Raw genomic sequence first — 20,706 nt, forward strand, 5'->3', positions numbered from 1 at the left:
ATATAGATGTGCTATTGTAAAGTAGTTCTTAGGAATTTACCAAGTATTTTAATAATTTCTCGACTTTGAATAGCTCACTGTGGTATTTTCAAATGCAGCATTGGGCTGACTGAGTGAAAATTCTTGACTAAGCTTTAGAAGACCCTCAGTTCCTTTATGATAAGAATGTAAAATAAGGAGTTCTTAATACAACTCTTTAAGAAAGATATTTTCTATATATTTCACAAAGTGACAGGAATGACAATGAGCTTTATAACTGGCTTATCTCTAACTGACTTTTCACTCACTCTAAAGTGATAATGAGAACATTAAAAAAATGGACCCCCCAAAAAAGAAATAATAGACTGAGAGAGACTCACAACAGAAATCCTAGTGGCAAAGCACTTCTAAATGATGACTTGGATGACAGTTAAGTGACTTTATTTTCTGACTTCCATTTTCATTTAAGGCATCAATAGCCGGTAGCGCTATTGCTACATTACAAAAAGAGTTGTCAGCCACATCTTCTTCTCAGAAGATTACCAAATCTGTGAAGGCTCCCAGTGTGAAGCCTGGTGAGACCAGAGTGAGAGCAGAGCCCACCCCCTCACCCCAGTTCCCCTTCGCTGACACCCCAGAGACTTACAAGAGTCAAGCTGGCATTGAAGTGAAAAAGGAAGTAGGGGTGAGCATCGTTGGTAGCAGAGTCCGCGAAGAGCGCTTCGAAGTACTTCATGGGCGTGAGGCCAAGGTTGGTCCCCGGATTGCATGCTGTTTCTCACACATCCCTATGAATCACGGCCAGACACTCAGCAGTTTGCACTGCAGAAGCAGTCAGCCGGGCGTCTTGCCTTCCTCCTTTCCTATGCTCAAACTTAATTTTAGTGGGACAGAGCTCTTTTTCTCAACTTATTTTTATAATTTTGCATGAGCTAAATGTTTGTGAGAGTTCCCTGATTTCATGGGCATTTTGTAAATATCCTTTGTAAAAATCATAGGTAACAGAAACAGCAAGAGTGCCTGCACCTGCTGAAATCCCTGTTACTCCACCAACTTTGGTCTCGGTGAGTAAAGAAGCTGATTGTGTTGGACCATGTGAATACCTGGGCACATAATTTTAAAATGTGCAAAGATCAGTTTCTCAAACTGGAAAATGGCATCAGTGAGTTTACAAATGCTAAGTTTAAGACCATACACTATTTGGAAAGAGAAAGGGAGATTGTGTGTGGCAACCATGGGTCATGTAGTCAACAGATTTAGTGAATTTCTATTATGTGTAAGGCATTAAAGGAAAGTATGGAGATAGAGAAAGAGAGGTGTAGCCTTCTGAAACCTTTGCCTGACTGTCAGGGAAAATGTCCAAAACAAGCAAGATAAAATGAAGGAAGTGATAAGCACCTCAACAGAGGGAGGATCACCAGGAAGGGCCAATTACTTAGAACTGGGGAGAGCTTGGAAAGCTTTGTTGAAGAGGCAGCACATGCTGCTGAGCCTTCGGGCTTTGTTAAGATCTGAGTATGTGAGAATCACAGCGGGTATGGAGTTACCCCGTTATATGGCATTAATACAATTCCACCTTAACAATTCGGAAACACCTTGCATTTATTTCAACTTGGGGATATTCCAGTTTCCAAAAGGAATCTCTGCTAACATTTCTAAAGTCCCGATCTTAACCATTTATGGCAATTAGAATGTACTTCAAACCCCCACATATGCCATAACATATAGAGATGATGAATGAAAATGCACACTTATCAATATTACATTCTTTTTTTTTCTCTCTTTAGGGCTTAAAAAATGTGACTGTTATAGAAGGTGAATCTGTCACCTTGGAGTGCCACATCTCCGGATACCCATCCCCGAAAGTGACATGGTACAGGGAAGACTACCAAATAGAAAGTTCCATTGATTTCCAGATAACCTTCCAGAGTGGAATTGCTCGTCTTATGATTCGGGAAGCCTTTGCAGAAGACAGCGGGCGATTTACTTGCAGTGCTGTGAACGAGGCTGGGACCGTCAGCACATCCTGCTACCTCGCTGTGCAGGGTGAGTGGCCATACGCCCATGTCCTTGCATACATATTGTCACTCACTCATCACTCCCAGCTGACACTTCCCTGCACAGTAGGGTCTCTGCACACTTCCCAGTGGTGTCCCCTTTTGGAACTGGCGGGTAGGTTATGGAGTCAACTTAAATTGTTATGCTAAGCAGGGGTCACCAACAAAATGGACTAAGTGCCTGACTTTAATGAGAAACTTCTATCTTTTTCCAGTGTCAGAAGAGTTTGAAAAAGAAACCACAACCATGACTGAGAAATTTACCACAGAAGAGAAACGGTAAAACATTCTTTTATTAATGAGCTTTCGTTCTAGTCAATGTTTGAGCAACAGGGATTTGAATGTATAGGTTCACTTACACATGGGTGTTTTTCAGTAAATACAGTCAACCCTTGTGTCTGTTAGGTTTCGCATCTGCAGATTCAACCAACTTGGAATCAAAAACAGTATTTTCACATTCCCAACCACAGATTCCCAATGGCGAATTGAAAATGCTATTTTCAATCTGGTTGGTTGCATCTGTGAATTTGAAACCTGTATATAGGAAAAGCTGAATTTAGAGTCAAAAGATATACATGGCCCTAGCCCTGTGGTCGGCAAACTGTGGCTCATGAGCCACATGTGGCTCTTTGGCCCCTTGAGTGTGGCTCTTCCACAAAATACCACGGCCTGGGCGAGTCTATTTTGAAGAAGTGGAGTTAGAAGAAGTTTAAGTTTAAAAAATTTGGCTCTCAAAAGAAATTTCAATTGTTGTACTGTTGATATTTGGCTCTGTTGACTAATGAGTTTGCCGACCACTGCCCTAGCCGGTTTGGCTCAGTGGATAGAGTGTCGGCCTGTGGACCAAAGGGTCTCAAGTTCCATTCCGGTCAAGGGCACATGCCCAGGGCTCGATCCCAAGTAGGGGACATGCAAGAGGCAGCCAATCAATGATTCTCTCTCATCATTGATGTTTCTATCTCTCTCCCTCCCTCCCCCTTCTGAAATCAATAAAATATATGTTTTTTTAAAAAAGATATAAATGAATTGCATGGTGTGTTGGTGCCCCTAAGCCCCACTTCATTCAAGAGTCAATATACAGTCTTGATTTTTTTCAGTCCCTTTAGTATTAGAAAATTACAATCCAGAAGCTAATGTGAGGAAATTCTATTCCCAGCTTTGTGGAGTCAAGAGATGTAGTAATGACTGACACTAGCATCATGGAAGACCGAGCAGAGCCTGGAGAACCTGCTGCTCCTTTTTTCATTTCAAAACCAGTGGTCCAGAAACTGGTGGAAGGAGGGAGCGTGGTATTTGAATGCCAGATTGGTGGCAACCCAAAGCCCCATGTCTACTGGAAAAAATCTGGAGTTCCTCTAACCTCTGGATATAGGTACGTTAATGGCTGAATGATATAGAGTTCTCTGTGATTTGCATGATATGTATATGAAGCTTAGAGAGAAGCAGAATATACTTACAGCACCATTCCCTGAAGGTAGGCTCTTTCACTATGGAGCCTTCATTGTGTATTTTCACATGTTTGTACAAAGTCTTATTGAGAAACAAAGTCATGTGACAAAGTGGATAGAAGATATATTTCTTTATATTCTAGTTTGATTCATTTATAGTGCTAGTGAAATAGAGAAAATGTATATTTTTACACACACACACACACACACACACATTTTTCCTGAAAGAATCTGAGATAATTTTTAACAAAAACACATAATTAAATCACTAAAAGATAAAGAGAATAAGGGTCATGTGATGAAGAAGATAGTTATATGTGAAAAGTAATGCTAATAAATTTGCTACAATTAAACATATTTACAGCCACTTATTTCCATATATCTGATTCTAGTAGTATTATATTCTTTATTTTAAAGAGTGTTCATGTCCCTCATTACTCATGTCCATGTATTTTCCACAATTTTCAGCTATCTGATAGTTGTTTTCTATGGTAGGGCTTAGTCACATGCTTAGGATCATTGAATTTTATAGCACAGATCCACATAAGGATTATTTTAGTCACATAAGGATTATTATATGACTGAAGTTTTTGTTTGTTTATTTCCATAAAGATACAAAGTGATTTACAACAAACAAACCGGTGAGTGCAAACTGGTGATTTCAATGACTTTTGCCGATGATGCTGGAGAATACACTATTGTTATTCGTAATAAGCATGGAGAAACTTCTGCATCTGCCTCCTTACTTGGAGAAGGTCAGTGCAATTCTAACTAGTACCTATGTGCATGATAAGAGTACAAACACATGGAGGGAGCAGGGCTGTGTATTTGTGGAAAGGCCTGTTGCAGTACCCTGGTTCTGATACTGGTTCTATCTCAATCGCTCCCCTTCTTTGCCTCAGCCATAATAGGAAATATTTTTAGCTTTCTAAATCTTTATTGTTGAAAGTATTACATATGTGCCCTATTTCCCCCCATTGACCCATTCTAGCCCACCACCGCCTCCTGCCCCAGGCCTTCACCACACCATCATCTGTGTCCATGGGTTATGCATATATGCATACAAGTTCTTTGGTTGATCTCTTCCCACCCACCCATCCCTGCCTTCCCTCTGAGATTTGAAAGTCTATTCTATGCTTTTATGTCTCTGGATCTATTTTGTTCATCACTTTATGTTGTTCATTAGATTCCACATCTGAGGGAGATCATGTGAAACTTATCTTTTTCTGACTGGCTTATTTCACTTAGCATAATACTCTCCAGGCCTCAAAAACCATACTGGTGTTGAACTTCTAAGTTGCTAGTAACATTTTTTCTTTGGTGGCATTCATTTGTTGCATATCATGCCTTTGAAGATGAAGGGATTCAAAATACAGTTGACTCCCAGACCCAGGCAAATAGATAATATCAGTGAGCACAAGGAAGACCATGGCAAGCTGGAGAGTATATGCCCTGTGTCAAGGGGGCAGTGGTGTCCTGTCACTAGTGTGTTATTGCCAGGCACACTTGTACCAGACTCCATTTTGCTAGAGTTTCTGATATTTTATAGAAAAGCTGGAAATCATGATTTTCAAAATTTGTAAGTAATTTGAAAAAAAAGAAATGTAATAGCATTCAGGCCAAACAAAATATATCTGTGAATCACCATTATCTTTGTTTAGCTGTTCACATTTACAGTGGACCATCCCATGCTCTGTCTCATTTGATCTGCACAACACCTCTTAAAAGAAGGTTAGGATATTATCCCCACTTAGCAGACAAAGAACTCAAGACCCAGGAAGGTAAATTAATTGCCAAAAGCCACATGGGAAATTAGAAAGGCCTCCAGGATACATCCCAAAAAACTGACTGCCAATAAGAAATTGTTTCTACAATAGTAGGGGCTGGTTTGACTTGTTTGGTTTTGAAAATTCAATCTAATTAATATTTATTGAGTACTTTGATAGTAAAATTTGGAAAAAATCAGTCTTTTGGTTATCAACTTTTTCTAGTGTGGGGCTTGCCTGAGTGAACAGTGGGATGAAGGCTTTTACATAAGAACATTAAAAAGTAACTTATGTTCTTAACTCCTAGCTGATTATGACTCACTGATGAAGTCTCAGCAAGAAATGTTTTATCAGACTCAAATGACTGCCTTTGTACAAGAACCTAAAGTTGGAGAAACAGCACCTGGATTTGGATATGCTGACTATGAAAAAGAGTATGAAAAAGAACAGGCCTTAATTAGGAAGAAAATGGCCAAAGATACTGTAATGGTCAGAACTTTTGTAGAAGACCAAGTGAGTATAAAAATAATGAGATGTAAACCCTTTTACAAATTATGCTTTCCTCCTATAATCTCCACCCCCCTTTTTTAATAATTTCATTGTCAAGTGATGGGGTCAGTTAGACTGTTATTAATTGGCCCAGGTTCACTGCTGATAAGCTTCCTTCATGACATGTTGCACCTATGACTTTAGAAACAGATTTCATATATGCAACAAAATATGACTTTAGAAATAGGGATTTTTATATATATACAGAAAAAGACAAACACTAGCATGATCAGGTTCATTACTGCCAAGATCTCTTTGTTTGTATGATAAACATCTGAACTTTTGTAACCCACACTTTTAGACTATCATTTACCCAAGATGCCACAATGTGAACCAGCAAAGATGATTGTAATGCAGATTAAAAACAAAAAGAGCTCTCTAAAGTTTTCTCCTAGCTAGAAACTTTCATCAGTCCTTATCTCTGAAACTAATATACTTAAAGAATTTCTATCAGTGAGGATATATCTTTTTAAACAAACTATCATCTCCTTTGTTACATAGGAATTCCACATTTCTTCCTTTGAAGAGAGGCTTATTAAAGAAATTGAATACAGAATAATAAAGACTACATTAGAAGAACTTCTTGAAGAAGATGGAGAAGAAAAGATGGCAGTTGACATTTCTGAATCAGAAGCTGTTGAAGCAGGATTTGATTTAAGAATCAAGAATTATAGGATTCTTGAGGGGATGGGTGTTACCTTTCATTGCAAGATGTCTGGTTATCCATTACCCAAGGTAAAATAGAACCATTTATCATACCTCCATGCCACAATAAAGATACAACTAGGTTACATTGTAACTATTTTATCTACATTTAATTCACCTATACATATTACTTGCAGATTGCTTGGTACAAAGATGGCAAGCGCATTAGGCATGGAGAGAGATACCAAATGGACTTTCTACAAGATGGCAGAGCTAGTCTGCGCATACCTGTTGTTCTTCCAGAAGATGAGGGCATCTATACTGCATTTGCCAGCAATATTAAAGGAAATGCAATCTGCTCCGGGAAATTGTATGTGGAGCCTGCTGCTCCACTTAGTGCTCCGATGTACATACCCACACCAGAGCCAATGAGCAGAATCAGGTAAGAGTCATAATAATTTGGGCTGATTAGTATTTAAATTATTTAAAATACTAAATATCCCGGTGGCAAACTGTTATTGTATGTGGGGGGAGGGGGAGTAGGAAGAGGTTTGGGGTGAAGGCTGAGTGAGACAGCACAGAAACCTGCCAATAATTGCCAAGAGATTTTATTTCTTGCCCCTATGTAAGATGAGCAAAGCATTTTCATTACTGTAGCACACTCTTCATTTTGTCAGTGTTATAACTAATATAATGAAGGCTATAAAGTTTATCTAACATCGTATTTTACATGTTAGCCCTAATTTATACAATAATGCTGCAATATAGGGATTATTATTTCTAGTTTGAATGTGGGAACGCTGAATCTCTGCAATCCTATGAATACTGCCTTAGTTTACCCAGCCTGTAGGGTTATCCAATCCAAGCCATTCTAGCTGCAATGTAAAGATAGGATTTTATTTTCAAATATAATTTTTATGTTTTTCCTCTTGTTGGGTAAGAACAGATGTTAATCTTTTTTCTTATGCATTGGTTTAACCAACCAATCTTTATTGAGATGTTTTGAAAGTGGAATCAAATGCTTTGGTAACTAATTAAGTCAAGGTGGTGAGAGAAAGACAGTATTAAGGATCATTTCAAGATTCTGAGTCCCTGAATACCTGGCTATGCTAAATGACTACTGACTGGTTTGAGGATATATGAAAAAATATAGTTTGGGGGGGGGGGGCCATGCTACTATATTCCATTTTAGATCCCAGTGGGTTGGAGGTGCCTTCTGTAACATACAGAAGTAAATTATAAAAGGACATTTATGAACAAGAAATAAATAGGTTTGTTTATTTTGCTGAATTTTCTCTTCATGAAAATATTTCCTTTGTTTTCCAGATCTGTCTCTCCGCGTTCAGTGAGCAGGTCTCCTATACGCATGTCTCCTGCACGGATGTCCCCTGCACGGATGTCCCCTGCACGAATGTCCCCTGGACGTAGGCTGGAGGAAACAGATGAGTCACAACTCGAGAGACTGTATAAGCCAGTCTTTGTGTTAAAACCTGCTTCTTTCAAATGTTTACAAGGGCAAACTGCCAGATTTGACTTAAAGGTTGTGGGTAGACCTATGCCAGAGACCTTCTGGTTTCATAATGGTATGATAAGTTTCTGCTCACAAATTCTTAAACCCAAAAATAAGCGTATATGTGTCGCTCAACAATTTAAAAAACTATTTTAACCATCTGTTTTCTTTTTCATTTATTTTTTGACAGGCGAGCAAGTTGTCAATGACTATACCCATAAAGTTGTGATTAAAGAAGATGGTACCCAATCACTGATTATTGTCCCGACAGCACCCAGTGATTCTGGAGAATGGACCGTGGTTGCCCAAAACAGGGCAGGCAAATCTTCAATTTCAGTAACTTTAACTGTGGAAGGTATTTGCTTTTAAAATAAAAAAGAAATCTCCTTATCACTTGGGTTTTAAACAGGTATTTCAGCCCTGTTCACTCTAAATCATGACCTCTCTCTTTCAGCTGTGGAACATCAGGTTAAACCAGTATTTGTGGAAAAACTGAGAAATGTCAATATAAAGGAGGGTTCCCGACTCGAAATGAAAGTCAGAGCTACGGGTAACCCTAACCCTGACATCGTATGGTTGAAAAACAGTGAAATCATTGTACCTCATAAATATCCAAAAATCAGGTGAGTTTGCTTGGGGATAATATTACTAAGTCCATTCTGCAAATCCAATAACCAAGGAAACAACTACTACTTCTGTATTAGTGATTTTTTGGTTTGTTTTGTCTTTAATTTGTTTTTGGTTTTTTTTGTGTGTTTTTTGTTATTGTTGTTGTTGTTGTTGTTTTAGAATTGAAGGAACCAAGGGAGAAGCTGCCCTCAAAATTGATTCCACTGTCAGCCAAGATTCTGCCTGGTATACTGCAACTGCTATTAATAAGGCTGGCCGAGATACTACAAGATGCAAAGTAAATGTGGAAGTTGAGTTTGCAGAGCCTGAACCAGAGAGGAGATTAATCATCCCAAGAGGGACATATAGAGCAAAGGAAATTGCAGCCCCAGAACTGGAGCCCTTGCATTTGCGATATGGTCAAGAGCAATGGGAGGAGGGTGACCTCTATGACAAAGAGAAACAACAGAAACCATTTTTTAAGAAAAAACTCACTTCCTTAAGACTCAAGCGCTTTGGGCCTGCCCACTTTGAATGCAGGCTAACACCAATTGGTGACCCAACGATGGTGGTGGAATGGCTCCACGATGGGAAACCACTTGAAGCAGCCAACAGGCTTCGTATGATCAATGAATTTGGGTATTGCAGCCTTGATTACGGAGTTGCATATTCTAGAGACAGTGGCATCATTACTTGCAGAGCCACTAACAAATACGGAACAGATCACACATCTGCTACCCTTATTGTTAAAGATGAGAAAAGTCTTGTGGAAGAAACTCAATTGCCTGAGGGCAGGAAAGGCTTACAGAGAATTGAAGAATTAGAGAGGATGGCTCATGAAGGTGCTCTTACAGGTGTAACGACAGATCAAAAAGAGAAGCAAAAGCCAGACATCGTCTTGTTCCCAGAGCCAGTAAGAGTACTTGAAGGGGAGACTGCTAGATTCCGTTGCCGAGTGACAGGTTACCCTCATCCCAAAGTCAACTGGTACCTCAATGGACAGCTCATCCGCAAAAGCAAAAGATTCAGAGTTCGCTATGATGGCATTCATTATCTGGACATTGTGGACTGCAAATCATATGATACAGGTGAAGTCAAAGTCACCGCGGAAAATCCTGAAGGTGTGACAGAGCATAAAGTGAAACTTGAGATCCAACAGAGGGAAGATTTTAGGTCTGTCCTTAGGCGAGCTCCTGAACCAAAGCCCGAGTTTCATGTACACGAACCTGGGAAACTTCAGTTTGAGGTACAAAAAGTCGATAGACCTGTTGACACCACCGAAGCCAAGGAAATTGTGAAGTTGAAAAGGGCCGAGCGAATTACCCATGAAAAAGTGTCTGAAGAATCAGAAGAGCTGCGCAGTAAATTCAAGCGCAGAACAGAGGAAGGATATTATGAAGCCATTACTGCTGTGGAGCTCAAGTCTCGTAAAAAGGATGAATCCTATGAAGAACTCCTTAAGAAGACAAAAGATGAACTTCTCCATTGGACCAAAGAGCTAACTGAAGAGGAGAAGAAAGCCCTTGTTGAAGAGGGCAAAATCACTATTCCAACTTTTAAACCTGATAGGATTGAACTAAGTCCTAGTATGGAAGCCCCCAAAATCTTTGAAAGAATCCAAAGCCAAACAGTGGGCCAAGGGTCTGATGCACACTTCCGGGTCAGAGTCGTGGGGAAACCAGATCCTGAATGTGAATGGTACAAAAATGGTGTCAAGATTGAACGCTCTGATCGAGTCTACTGGTACTGGCCCGAGGACAATGTTTGTGAATTGGTCATAAGAGATGTGACTTCTGAGGACTCTGCCAGCATCATGGTAAAAGCCATCAACATAGCTGGGGAAACCTCAAGCCACGCATTCTTACTCGTCCAAGGTAATTCAAATTTCGTTCATTTGATGGATCTCTCTATTTATTCATGAATATTCACTAGTGTATTTCTTTTCATTTTCCCATTATTCTAACTTTCAATTTAATGCAATTTGTGTTTTTTTTTTTCTCCTTTTCTTATAGCCAAGCAATTGATCACTTTCACCCAGGAATTACAAGATGTTGTTGCTAAGGAAAAAGACACCATGGCAACCTTTGAATGTGAAACTTCAGAGCCATTTGTCAAAGTGAAATGGTATAAAGATGGAGTGGAGATTCACTCGGGAGATAAATACAGGATGCACTCTGACAGGAAGGTTCACTTCCTCTCCATTCTGACCATTGATACAGCTGATGCCGAAGACTACAGCTGTGTGCTTGTGGAAGACGAAAATGTAAAGACAACTGCCAAACTTATTGTTGAAGGTAATAAATGATTATTTCAATGTTTACTTGAGTTATAAAGTCAGCCTTAATATCTGAAAAAAATTGTCTAGGCAATTTTCCCTTCATATAAAGAATTAGTTGGGATTCCTATATAATAAAGAGGTAATATGCAAATCAACCGAACTGCAGAACAACTGGTCACTATGACATGCACTGACCACCAGGGGGCAGATGCTCAATGCAGGAGCTTCCCCCTTGTGGTCAGTGCACTCCTACAGGGGGAGCACCACTCAGCCAGAAGCCAGGCTCATAGCTGGCGAGCGCAGCGGCAGTGGTGGAGGGAGCTTCTCCTGCCTCTGCAGCAGCACAAGGATGTCCGACTAACATGCCCCGAGGGCTCCCGGAGTGCTAGAGTGTGCAGGCCGGGCTGAGGGACCCCCCTCCAGTGCACAAATGTTGTGCACTGGGCCTCTAGTTGTATATAAGCTCTGTAGAAAGAATCATAAACTTATACTATTAATTAAGAATATTTACAATTTGGATTTTTAATAAGCAAGGTTTTATGTGTTATATTTTAATGTTCTCATTGAAATATAAGTCTGTGCTTTAAAAATAATTTAAAAATTAAAGTAATTCATTTTTATTGAATATTTATTTCCCAGCCTATCAGCAGGTAGATATTAAGAATATTCCTGATAGTATGGAAGAGATAAGAGATATACAAGGAATGTTCCCTATGCTCAGTCTATATGAATAACTCTCCAGAGAAATTAACTTCTTTCTATCTTATGCCTCAGGTGCAGTTATTGAATTTATAAAAGACCTTGAGGACATAGAAGTTCCAGAATCATTTTCAGGAGAGTTAGAGTGCATTATATCCCCAGAAAACATAGAAGGCAAATGGTATCACAATGATGTGGAGCTTAAATCCAATGGCAAATACTCAATTACATCTCGCCGTGGACGTCAGAACCTCACAGTCAAGGATGTGACCAAAGAGGACCAAGGAGAATACAGCTTTGTTGTTGACGGGAAAAAGACCACTTGTAAACTAAAGATGAAACGTAAGTCTCCCCATTCCTTTGGGTCTGCAGGGAGCATCATATGGTTTATTGACAAACAATGATTATAAAATTCATTTTCTCCCCATCTTTTACAGCCCGCCCCATTGCTATCCTACAAGGACTCAGTGATCAAAAAGTCTGTGAAGGGGACATTGTTCAGCTTGAAGTTAAAGTCTCCTTGGAAAATGTGGAAGGTGTCTGGATGAAAGATGGCCAGGAAGTGCAGCCCAGTGACAGGGTTCACATCGTGATTGACAAACAGTCGCACATGCTGCTCATTGAAGACATGACTAAGGAGGATGCTGGAAATTACTCCTTCACTATTCCAGCCCTGGGAATGTCAACCAGTGGGCGCGTCTCTGTCTACAGTGAGTGCAACTTACATGGTTTTCTGTGTACATTGTCAAGGGAGGTAGGAGCTTTAATAAACAGACTTTTAAAACAGAATCTATATTCATAAATATTCTATATGTGTGTTTGTGGTTTTGCAGGTGTTGATGTGATAACACCTCTAAAGGATGTTAATGTGCTTGAGGGTACCAAGGCTGTTCTCGAATGTAAGGTCTCCGTCCCGGATGTAACTTCTGTTAAATGGTATTTAAATGATGAACAAATCAAGCCTGACGATCGCGTACAAGCCATTGTCAAAGGCACTAAGCAGCGACTGGTGATTAACCGGACCCATGCTTCAGATGAAGGACCTTACACACTGATGGTTGGCAGAGTTGAAACCAGCTGTAATCTCTCTGTAGAAAGTAAGGATTCTCCCATTTAACCTAGCATTATTTTAAGCATTCTGTGTTCCCAGTGTAATAATAACCAAGTGATTGTTTTACCTTTTCCACAGAAATTAAAATTATAAGAGGACTTCGTGACCTTACCTGTACAGAAACCCAAAATGTGGTCCTTGAGGTTGAGCTGTCCCACTCAGGAATTGATGTCTTGTGGAATTTTAAGGACAAAGAAATCAAACCCAGTTCTAAATATAAAATTGAAGCTCATGGAAAAATATATAAGTTGACAGTTCAAAATATGATGAAAGATGATGAAGGAGAATATACATTTTATGCTGGAGAAAATATGACATCTGGAAAACTTACTGTGGCAGGTTGGTCCATTTATCACTTAACCTAAGTTCATATATGGGACAGTTGTTTAAACATAAAGAAGTGGTTGCTCATTTCCTGCCAAATTCCCATCAGTTTCTCACTGCCGTGACTCCGCTTATGCTCTTTTCAAAGCCTGTAGTAGTATGCTCAACTCTGGCACGATCTCCCTAGATTCCAAATGTTCCTCCAGGGACACCTACCTCACATGCTTTCTCCTCTGTGAAGCCTTCCTGAATCTCCCCATTTGTAGAAGATCTCAGTCCTCCAAACTCAGAATCACTTTATATGTGCCTCTCCCATAGTCCTTACCATATGCTTGTCTTATCCCAATTTCTTCTTCTTGCACCAGAGTATAAGCTCCCAAAATCTGAAATTGCTTCTTTTTCTTCCTTGTGTACTCCAGTATGAGAGAGGATCAATAAGTGTTTGTTGAATTGAGCTTTATTTAAATTTTCCTACTCTAAACATGTATTTTCTTTCATACTTTTTATGAACCCAGGGAATATTTTAAAAATATAACTCAGTATATCTGTGTATCTCTTTCTAATGAAGTAGACTATTTTCATTCAGCAGAAATCCTTAGCTTTAAAATGAAGAATCAGAAGTATAAGTCAGATGTCAGGAAAAAACTAAAGTCATCATTAATTTGTTTGGTTCTTTATAATTTAAGTATTGAAGAATTGGGATATTACATTGAGATTAAATTTTGCTATCCAGGACATCTCATATATAAGCAAGTTATATGAGAACAGTGTTTCTTATTTGGAAAGAAAGTTGCATGGTTTATATTTTATTACATTGTAAGATTTTCCCATAGATTTGACTATGAAAAAAAACTTCTGAAACAAAATTTTATATCTGGAACTTTGATATATTTAATGTAAATGACATATTTTTAAATGTGTGAAAACAAAAAAAGAAACTATGAGCCCTTATGTGATTTCACCCAAAATTTTAAAACTACTTACCAGAGCCAGACATTGCTAGAAACTCAGAACACAGAAATGAATAAGGCATGATACTTTTTCTTGAGGAATTCTCAATTTAGAGAGGGACAGATGCATCAGCAACTAACTTGCTGAAGGAGTAATTATTTCTGCCAGTGCATGACGGTATTGGAGACAATGGGGGAGAACTTCATAGGAGAATAGTGATTTTTAGAATATAGGAATCCCTAATCTTATAGAAACATTGATGCCTTGGCCATTTTGTGTAGCATTTTTTTCCCAATCAAATATCAGACATATTCCCAGGAAGAGGTGCTTAAGAAGACTAAGTAGAATGCTTCTGAGGAAGGAGCAATTGCTATGGTATGCTGCACAGTAGGGTTTTCAGAATTCCGTATTAACTTGACAGTTGCTTTTCCTTTGCAAAACCTTTCTGATGCCAGCATTTTCCCTTGTTATCAGTCCTGCATCCTTAGAATAGGGGTTTCTGTGATACCCTTTTAATATAGGTTAAAATAATTGTATTAGACATTCCATGACATTCAAATTCATGTTTTAAAATTTGATATTTTAAAGTAGATAAGGTCAAAGATTTCTTTATGGCATAAATATTTTTTAAAGGACTCACACTTGTACTCCTTTTGTTCCAAAGGAGGGGCCATCTCCAAGCCACTCACAGACCAGACAGTAGCTGAATCTCAGGAAGCAGTATTTGAATGTGAAGTTGCCAACCCTGATTCTGAAGGCGAATGGCTGAAGGATGGCAAACACCTGCCGCTAAGTAACAACATCAAAAGTGAATCTGATGGCCGCAAAAGGAGACTTATCATTGCTGCCACCAAATTAGATGACATTGGAGAATACACCTACAGAGTGGCCACCTCTAAAACATCTGCTAATCTCAAAGTTGAAGGTCAGTGATACAGTAACAGAATTATCATTTCAAATCACATTACATTCTTGTCAATTACCGTTTTAAATGTCAAATGGCATGACCATTTTGGATGCCTTAAGTCTTTATTTCATAAAACCATTAAAAACTCTCTGAGCCTTCTTTCTGAGCCATGTACCACAAGGTACAAATTGTTTATGAGTTGTGTTTGTGTGAAGAAGCATTTCTCAGGTTCCAGCTCTGGGGAACAGCTAAATTAGATGTTCTCATTTTCACTCTTCTCCAATTAATCTATTAAGCTGTTAGGGTGTAGTTCTGCAAATTTCCTCCCATTCAAATATAGAAAAATTATTGCCAATGTGTATTTCAAACTGGATCCCATGTTTTCCTAAATAATGTCAAGGGGTCTTTTAAAACAGAGATGCTGCATATCTGTAAAGTTTTTGATAATCATTCATTTGCAAGATGACCAGGTAAAGCTCTTATTCAGGACTCCTTTAATTTAAATATATCATCCTTATTTTCTAAACCAACCATAAATTTGTCTTCAGCTGTCAAAGTTAAGAAGACGTTGAAGAACCTCACAGTGACAGAGACTCAGGACGCTATTTTCACAGTCGAGCTAACACACCCTAATGTGAAAGGTATCCAGTGGATCAAAAATGGGGTTGTGCTGGAATCCAATGACAAGTACGATATCTCAGTCAAAGGAACAGTTTACTCTCTGAGAATTAAAAACTGTACCATGATGGATGAGTCTGTTTATGGCTTCAAGCTCGGAAGGCTAGGAGCCAGTGCCAGACTGCACGTTGAGAGTAAGTTGACTTAGAAACACTTTACAAGTTGCCAACTCGTGGTTACCATGACGCTAACCATTTCACTGAATCACTTCAACTTTCCTTATTAGCCGTCAAGATCATTAAAAAGCCAAAGGATGTGACCGCCTTGGAAAATGCCACCGTTGCCTTTGAAGTTAGTGTTTCCCATGACACGGTTCCAGTAAAATGGTTCCACAAGAATGTGGAGATTAAGCCGAGCGACAAACACAGACTGGTCTCAGAAAGGAAGGTCCACAAACTGATGCTGCAGCATATTGCCCCCTCAGATGCTGGGGAATATACAGCTGTGGTGGGACAACTGGAATGCAAAGCTAAACTCTTCGTGGAGAGTAAGTATTAGGCAGCCCCACAGCATTTCCCTGGATGATTACCATGTGTTCATTTGTCTGTTTGATTCATCTGCCTTTAAAAGAAAATATATTAACTGAAGTACTTTCTGATTTTTCCAAGCATTACATATAACAAGAACCATGAAAAGCATCGAGGTGCCTGAGACCAAAACTGCCTCCTTTGAGTGCGAGGTGTCCCACTTCAATATCCCTGCCATGTGGCTGAAGAATGGTGTGGAGATTGAGATGAGTGAAAAGTTCAAGATAGTGGTGCAGGGAAAACTCCACCAGCTGATGATCATGAACACCAGCACAGAGGACTCGGCAGAATATACATTTGTCTGTGGCAATGACCAAGTCAGCGCCACCCTGAAAGTAACGCGTAAGTTAAAAGAAAAAAAAATCTAAGGAATATCTAGTAGAATCATTGTTATTCCATATGCATGCTACACATTTTTGCCTGATCATTTGGTCCACTGAAAAATCTTTGATTGGAAGGTCTACTGAGAGATCGCACTGAGTTAAGCACTAGTATCTCCACCTAGATAAAATTTTCCAATTAGAGTAACATTGAAAGGCTACCTATAATGATGTCCCAGTGTCTGTCACTTGCAATTTCTGTTCCCCTTTCACTTGCCATTGTTCTGTAGAGAGAGGGGTACCTGGAAGGTATCATAGCTCATATCTCTGAACTGTTGTTGCCTTATCAGACATATTAAATACATGCCAGGTTTTCATTCTGCACCTGTTACGACTCACACTCTATTGACATAAAGTCTCCTTGGGTGTTTTTCCTTCCCCTTTTGCAGCAATAATGATTACGTCCATGCTGAAGGACATCAATGCTGAAGAAAAAGACACCATTACCTTTGAGGTGACAGTGAACCACGAGGGCATCTCTTACAAATGGTTAAAGAATGGCGTGGAAATCAAATCAACGGACAGGTGCCAGATGAGAACCAAAAAGCTCACCCACTCCCTGAACATCAGGAACGTTCACTTTGGAGATGCTGCTGATTACACCTTTGTGGCTGGAAAAGCTACGTCGACAGCCACCCTTTATGTGGAAGGTATGGCTTCGTAGGTGTCCTGTGCATAAAAATAATGTCAAACACACTGTAGAAAATGTTAGTGCATAAATTGGTGAGTGGATAATTGAAATGTGGTATATCCATGCTATGGAATATTATTCAGCAATAAAAAGGAAGTACTGATACATGCTACAGCATGAATGAACCCTGAGCACTTTATGCTGAGTGAAAAGGCCAGTCACAAAGGATTACATTTTGTATGATTCCATTTACAGGGAATCTTCAGGATACACACATCTATAGAGATATAAATTGGCCTACATCTGAGGCGAAACAGTAATAGGAGTGTGAGGGGATATAAATGAGGGGCTCATAGTTTCTTTCTAGGGTAACTAGAATATTCCAAAATTGATTGTGGTGATGGTTACACAACTCTGAATGCACTTAAAGCCACTGAATCGTATACTTAAGTGGATAAATTTTATAGTATGTGAATTATGTCTTCATAAGGCTGTTGAGAAGGTTAATTTTATACATGCTGTTTTCTAGCTCGTCATATAGAATTTAGGAAACACATTAAGGACATTAAGGTGCTCGAGAAGAAGCGAGCCATGTTTGAATGTGAAGTTTCTGAGCCTGACATCACTGTACAGTGGATGAAAGATGGCCAAGAACTGCAGATTGAGGACAGGTCGGTTGTTTGGTCTTACCACTTTCCAATTGCCCATTTCCTCTGAGTCGGCATACATTAAACTTCAATTTCCATTTCATCCATAGAATCAAGATACAGAAGGAGAAATATGTCCATCGCCTTCTGATTCCATCCACCCGGATGTCCGATGCCGGACAGTACACCGTGGTGGCAGGAGGCAACATGTCCACTGCCAATCTCTTTGTAGAGGGCAGAGATGTTCGCATCCGAAGTATTAAAAAGGAGGTTCAGGTATTGTATACATGCCACATTTTTTGAGAAATCATCAATAGTCCATAATCCATATTTCCTATTTTAATTATTGACTTAAATTGTCTAACTACAGTCTTCTAAAGAATTAGTCAGCTTATCCTTACTGGTTTACATTCTTATGCTGACATCAATTTAGTCAGTTTCCCTCACTTAGGGAATAAGTGTGTCCTTAGCAGCTTTCAAAGTTCTTTAATTAACACAAGGAAGCCGCCTGCTAGGGAGATGTGGGATGTAGGAACTTGGCTGGGAGCACTAACTCTGAGGTCCAAGAGGAAGACCAGTTTGAGCAAAGCTGTATTCCCAGCAAGAACGCTGATCAAGCACCTGTGCTGTCTACTACCTGTACAGAGCTTGCTCTCGTTGGCACCAGTCTTCCCAAGTGATATAATGGAGATAACATATTAAGAGAAATACCATTTGTGGTTAGCTTCATTATATTGCTCATCCAAGAAGAACTGGGTGTCACAGGCCTTAGGCATGGTGAAAAAGCCTCATTCAGCAAGGGCTCAGACATCCTGGATATGTCCCCACCCTTTATTGTCCATTTCCGAATCTTGATAGCCTCACTTTTAAAACAGTTCCTACCTAGTCCATAATGTTATTGTTTAAAATCAGTGGTCACCAACTGGTGGTCCGCAGAGCACTGGTGGCCCGTGAGGTCCAAAAGGTTGGCGACCACTGGTTTAAATCACATGAAATCAAATTGAATAGTATAGTAACTTTCAAGAGCTTTATAAGTAATAAAAAGTCCACAGATGCAAAGTATTATTATTTCTGTTATTAATTAACAAGCAAATATTTAAGGATAAAATCATTGCCTTTTTGGGCAACCTCCTCATTGCAGGTGTAAGCATGATCCAAGAAGTCTGGGTACCATTTTCCCAGAAATGGCCAAAATTAGAATGTGCTTTAACCAATCAAGTTATTATATCATAATTTATAGGTTTTGCATGCTTAAAAATGAGCACTTTTAAGAACAGGTTAATTGGAAGGAAAACAGGGCTTCAATATTCTTTTTTATGTTGCTTCATCTAAAGGTTATTGAGAAACAACGCGCTGTCGTTGAGTTTGAGGTCAACGAAGACGATGTTGATGCCCACTGGTATAAAGATGGCATTGAAATCAATTTCCAAATTCAAGAACGACACCAGTATGTTGTAGAGCGAAGAATCCACCGAATGTTTATCTCTGAGACCAGGCACAGTGATGCTGGTGAATACACCTTCGTGGCAGGAAGGAACAGGAGTTCTGTTACCCTCTATGTCAATGGTAGGTAGAGATATTAACATATTTTGTGGATCCATCTAGAATAACCCTCCCCTTTAAGTTCCTGAAGTTCTGATAGTTTCTGTGTAATTTCTAAAGAACCTATAGTACTCATGTGACTACATCTATATTTATTTTTACATTACACCTATGGTAAGGGATGGCAGCTATTAAAATGAGAGTTAAGAAATCATTCCCCAAAAACCCCTGACAGCTAGATTTTTATTGATTAGTCAACACTGTTGAATACCCACTGCGTGTCAATTATACCTCAAATCGGTTTCTAGATATGGATTCAGCTCTTCTAGTTGATCTGCCCTAGATCCTAACTGCTTACATACTGGCAGCACTACCAAGTGTAGGAGCCTTTTTAACCTCTAGTCTGCAGTGCTGGGGACAACCCAGAAGTCCTCCCCTGTGAGACCACAGAGGGCCTAGGGAGCCACAGGCCACGTGGAACAGAGTTCTCTCTGCCCAAAGCTCTAGGGCAAGGGGCACTTGCTTCAGAGGGGGAATTTCACATGCTATCAACTCCTAAGAGGAATGCCATTAATCCATACACTTTCCTCATTAGAAACCTTAGGGCTGAATTTCAGGCTGGCCTAGATCTGAGACTAAGCTAGAAACACAGAAAAAAATGGAGCTTCCTTTCCTGTTCTACTTATTTCCTTCCTTATCTTGGGCCATATCTGTCTGAATAAATACCAGTGAGGCAAATAAAGGGACACTAAGAACAAAAATAGATCCAGAGACAGAGAAACATCGATCAGACCATTAAACCTCAGAGGGAAGGTAGGGGAGGGTGGGGGTAAGGGGGAGAGATCAACCATTGACTTGTATGCAGGCATATAAGCCTAACCAATGGACACAGACAACAGGGGGGTGAGGTCATGAGTGGGGGGATAGGGGGGTAGTGGGGAAATAAGGACACATATGTAACACCTTAATCAATAAAGAAATTTTTAAAAAATAATAATAAAAAACATAAAGCACACAAAAAATAGAGTAATCTCAAGTTTCAATTGAACCATATTGCCAACATTCCCTTGGTCCCTAAGAGACCAAATGGTCCTGGTGTCCAGTTATTATTTCTATACTAGAGTCCCGGTGCACGGATTCGTGCACCAGTGGGGTCCCTTGGCCTGGCCTGCATCCTCTCGCAATCCAGGACCCCTTCGGGGGATGTCAGATAGCTGGTTTTGGCCTGATCCCCACAGCCTCAATCCAGACAGGAGGGAGCCTGATCCTGTGCATTGAGCATCTGTCCCCTGGTGGTCAGTGCACATAACAGCAACCAGTTGACCTGTCCTTTGGTCATTCAGTCATTCGGTCGTGTAGGCTTTTATATATATAGATTAGTAGTGGGGAAAATGAGGCACAGAGAAGAAAAGCAGTGTCAGTAACCAGCCTCACAGAAGTCATTTCTCTTTATTCCTGTGTTCTGTGG

At 39.7% G+C, this 20,706-nt stretch overlaps 1 protein-coding gene across 1 annotated transcript in view; it reads left to right on the forward strand.

Moving 5' to 3' along the window:
* TTN (titin) overlaps window positions 1–20,706 on the forward strand; it is a 282,010-nt gene that overhangs the window by 23,957 nt on the left and 237,347 nt on the right. Inside the window, exons 15-40 of the mRNA XM_080669120.1 lie at window positions 449–730; window positions 978–1,043; window positions 1,767–2,025; window positions 2,252–2,315; window positions 3,193–3,408; window positions 4,097–4,239; window positions 5,558–5,763; window positions 6,301–6,534; window positions 6,642–6,886; window positions 7,771–8,027; window positions 8,145–8,309; window positions 8,409–8,577; window positions 8,744–10,437; window positions 10,576–10,857; window positions 11,616–11,882; window positions 11,978–12,250; window positions 12,374–12,637; window positions 12,730–12,990; window positions 14,591–14,851; window positions 15,382–15,645; window positions 15,738–15,998; window positions 16,120–16,380; window positions 16,808–17,068; window positions 17,579–17,720; window positions 17,807–17,972; window positions 19,031–19,262. Coding sequence (XP_080525246.1) covers window positions 449–730; window positions 978–1,043; window positions 1,767–2,025; window positions 2,252–2,315; window positions 3,193–3,408; window positions 4,097–4,239; window positions 5,558–5,763; window positions 6,301–6,534; window positions 6,642–6,886; window positions 7,771–8,027; window positions 8,145–8,309; window positions 8,409–8,577; window positions 8,744–10,437; window positions 10,576–10,857; window positions 11,616–11,882; window positions 11,978–12,250; window positions 12,374–12,637; window positions 12,730–12,990; window positions 14,591–14,851; window positions 15,382–15,645; window positions 15,738–15,998; window positions 16,120–16,380; window positions 16,808–17,068; window positions 17,579–17,720; window positions 17,807–17,972; window positions 19,031–19,262 — 7,195 coding nt within the window. The remainder of the gene's footprint in view (window positions 1–448; window positions 731–977; window positions 1,044–1,766; window positions 2,026–2,251; window positions 2,316–3,192; window positions 3,409–4,096; window positions 4,240–5,557; window positions 5,764–6,300; window positions 6,535–6,641; window positions 6,887–7,770; window positions 8,028–8,144; window positions 8,310–8,408; window positions 8,578–8,743; window positions 10,438–10,575; window positions 10,858–11,615; window positions 11,883–11,977; window positions 12,251–12,373; window positions 12,638–12,729; window positions 12,991–14,590; window positions 14,852–15,381; window positions 15,646–15,737; window positions 15,999–16,119; window positions 16,381–16,807; window positions 17,069–17,578; window positions 17,721–17,806; window positions 17,973–19,030; window positions 19,263–20,706) is intronic.

Source organism: Plecotus auritus (assembly GCF_963455305.1).
Source record: "Plecotus auritus genome assembly, chromosome: 5".
Taxonomy (NCBI): domain Eukaryota; kingdom Metazoa; phylum Chordata; class Mammalia; order Chiroptera; family Vespertilionidae; genus Plecotus; species Plecotus auritus.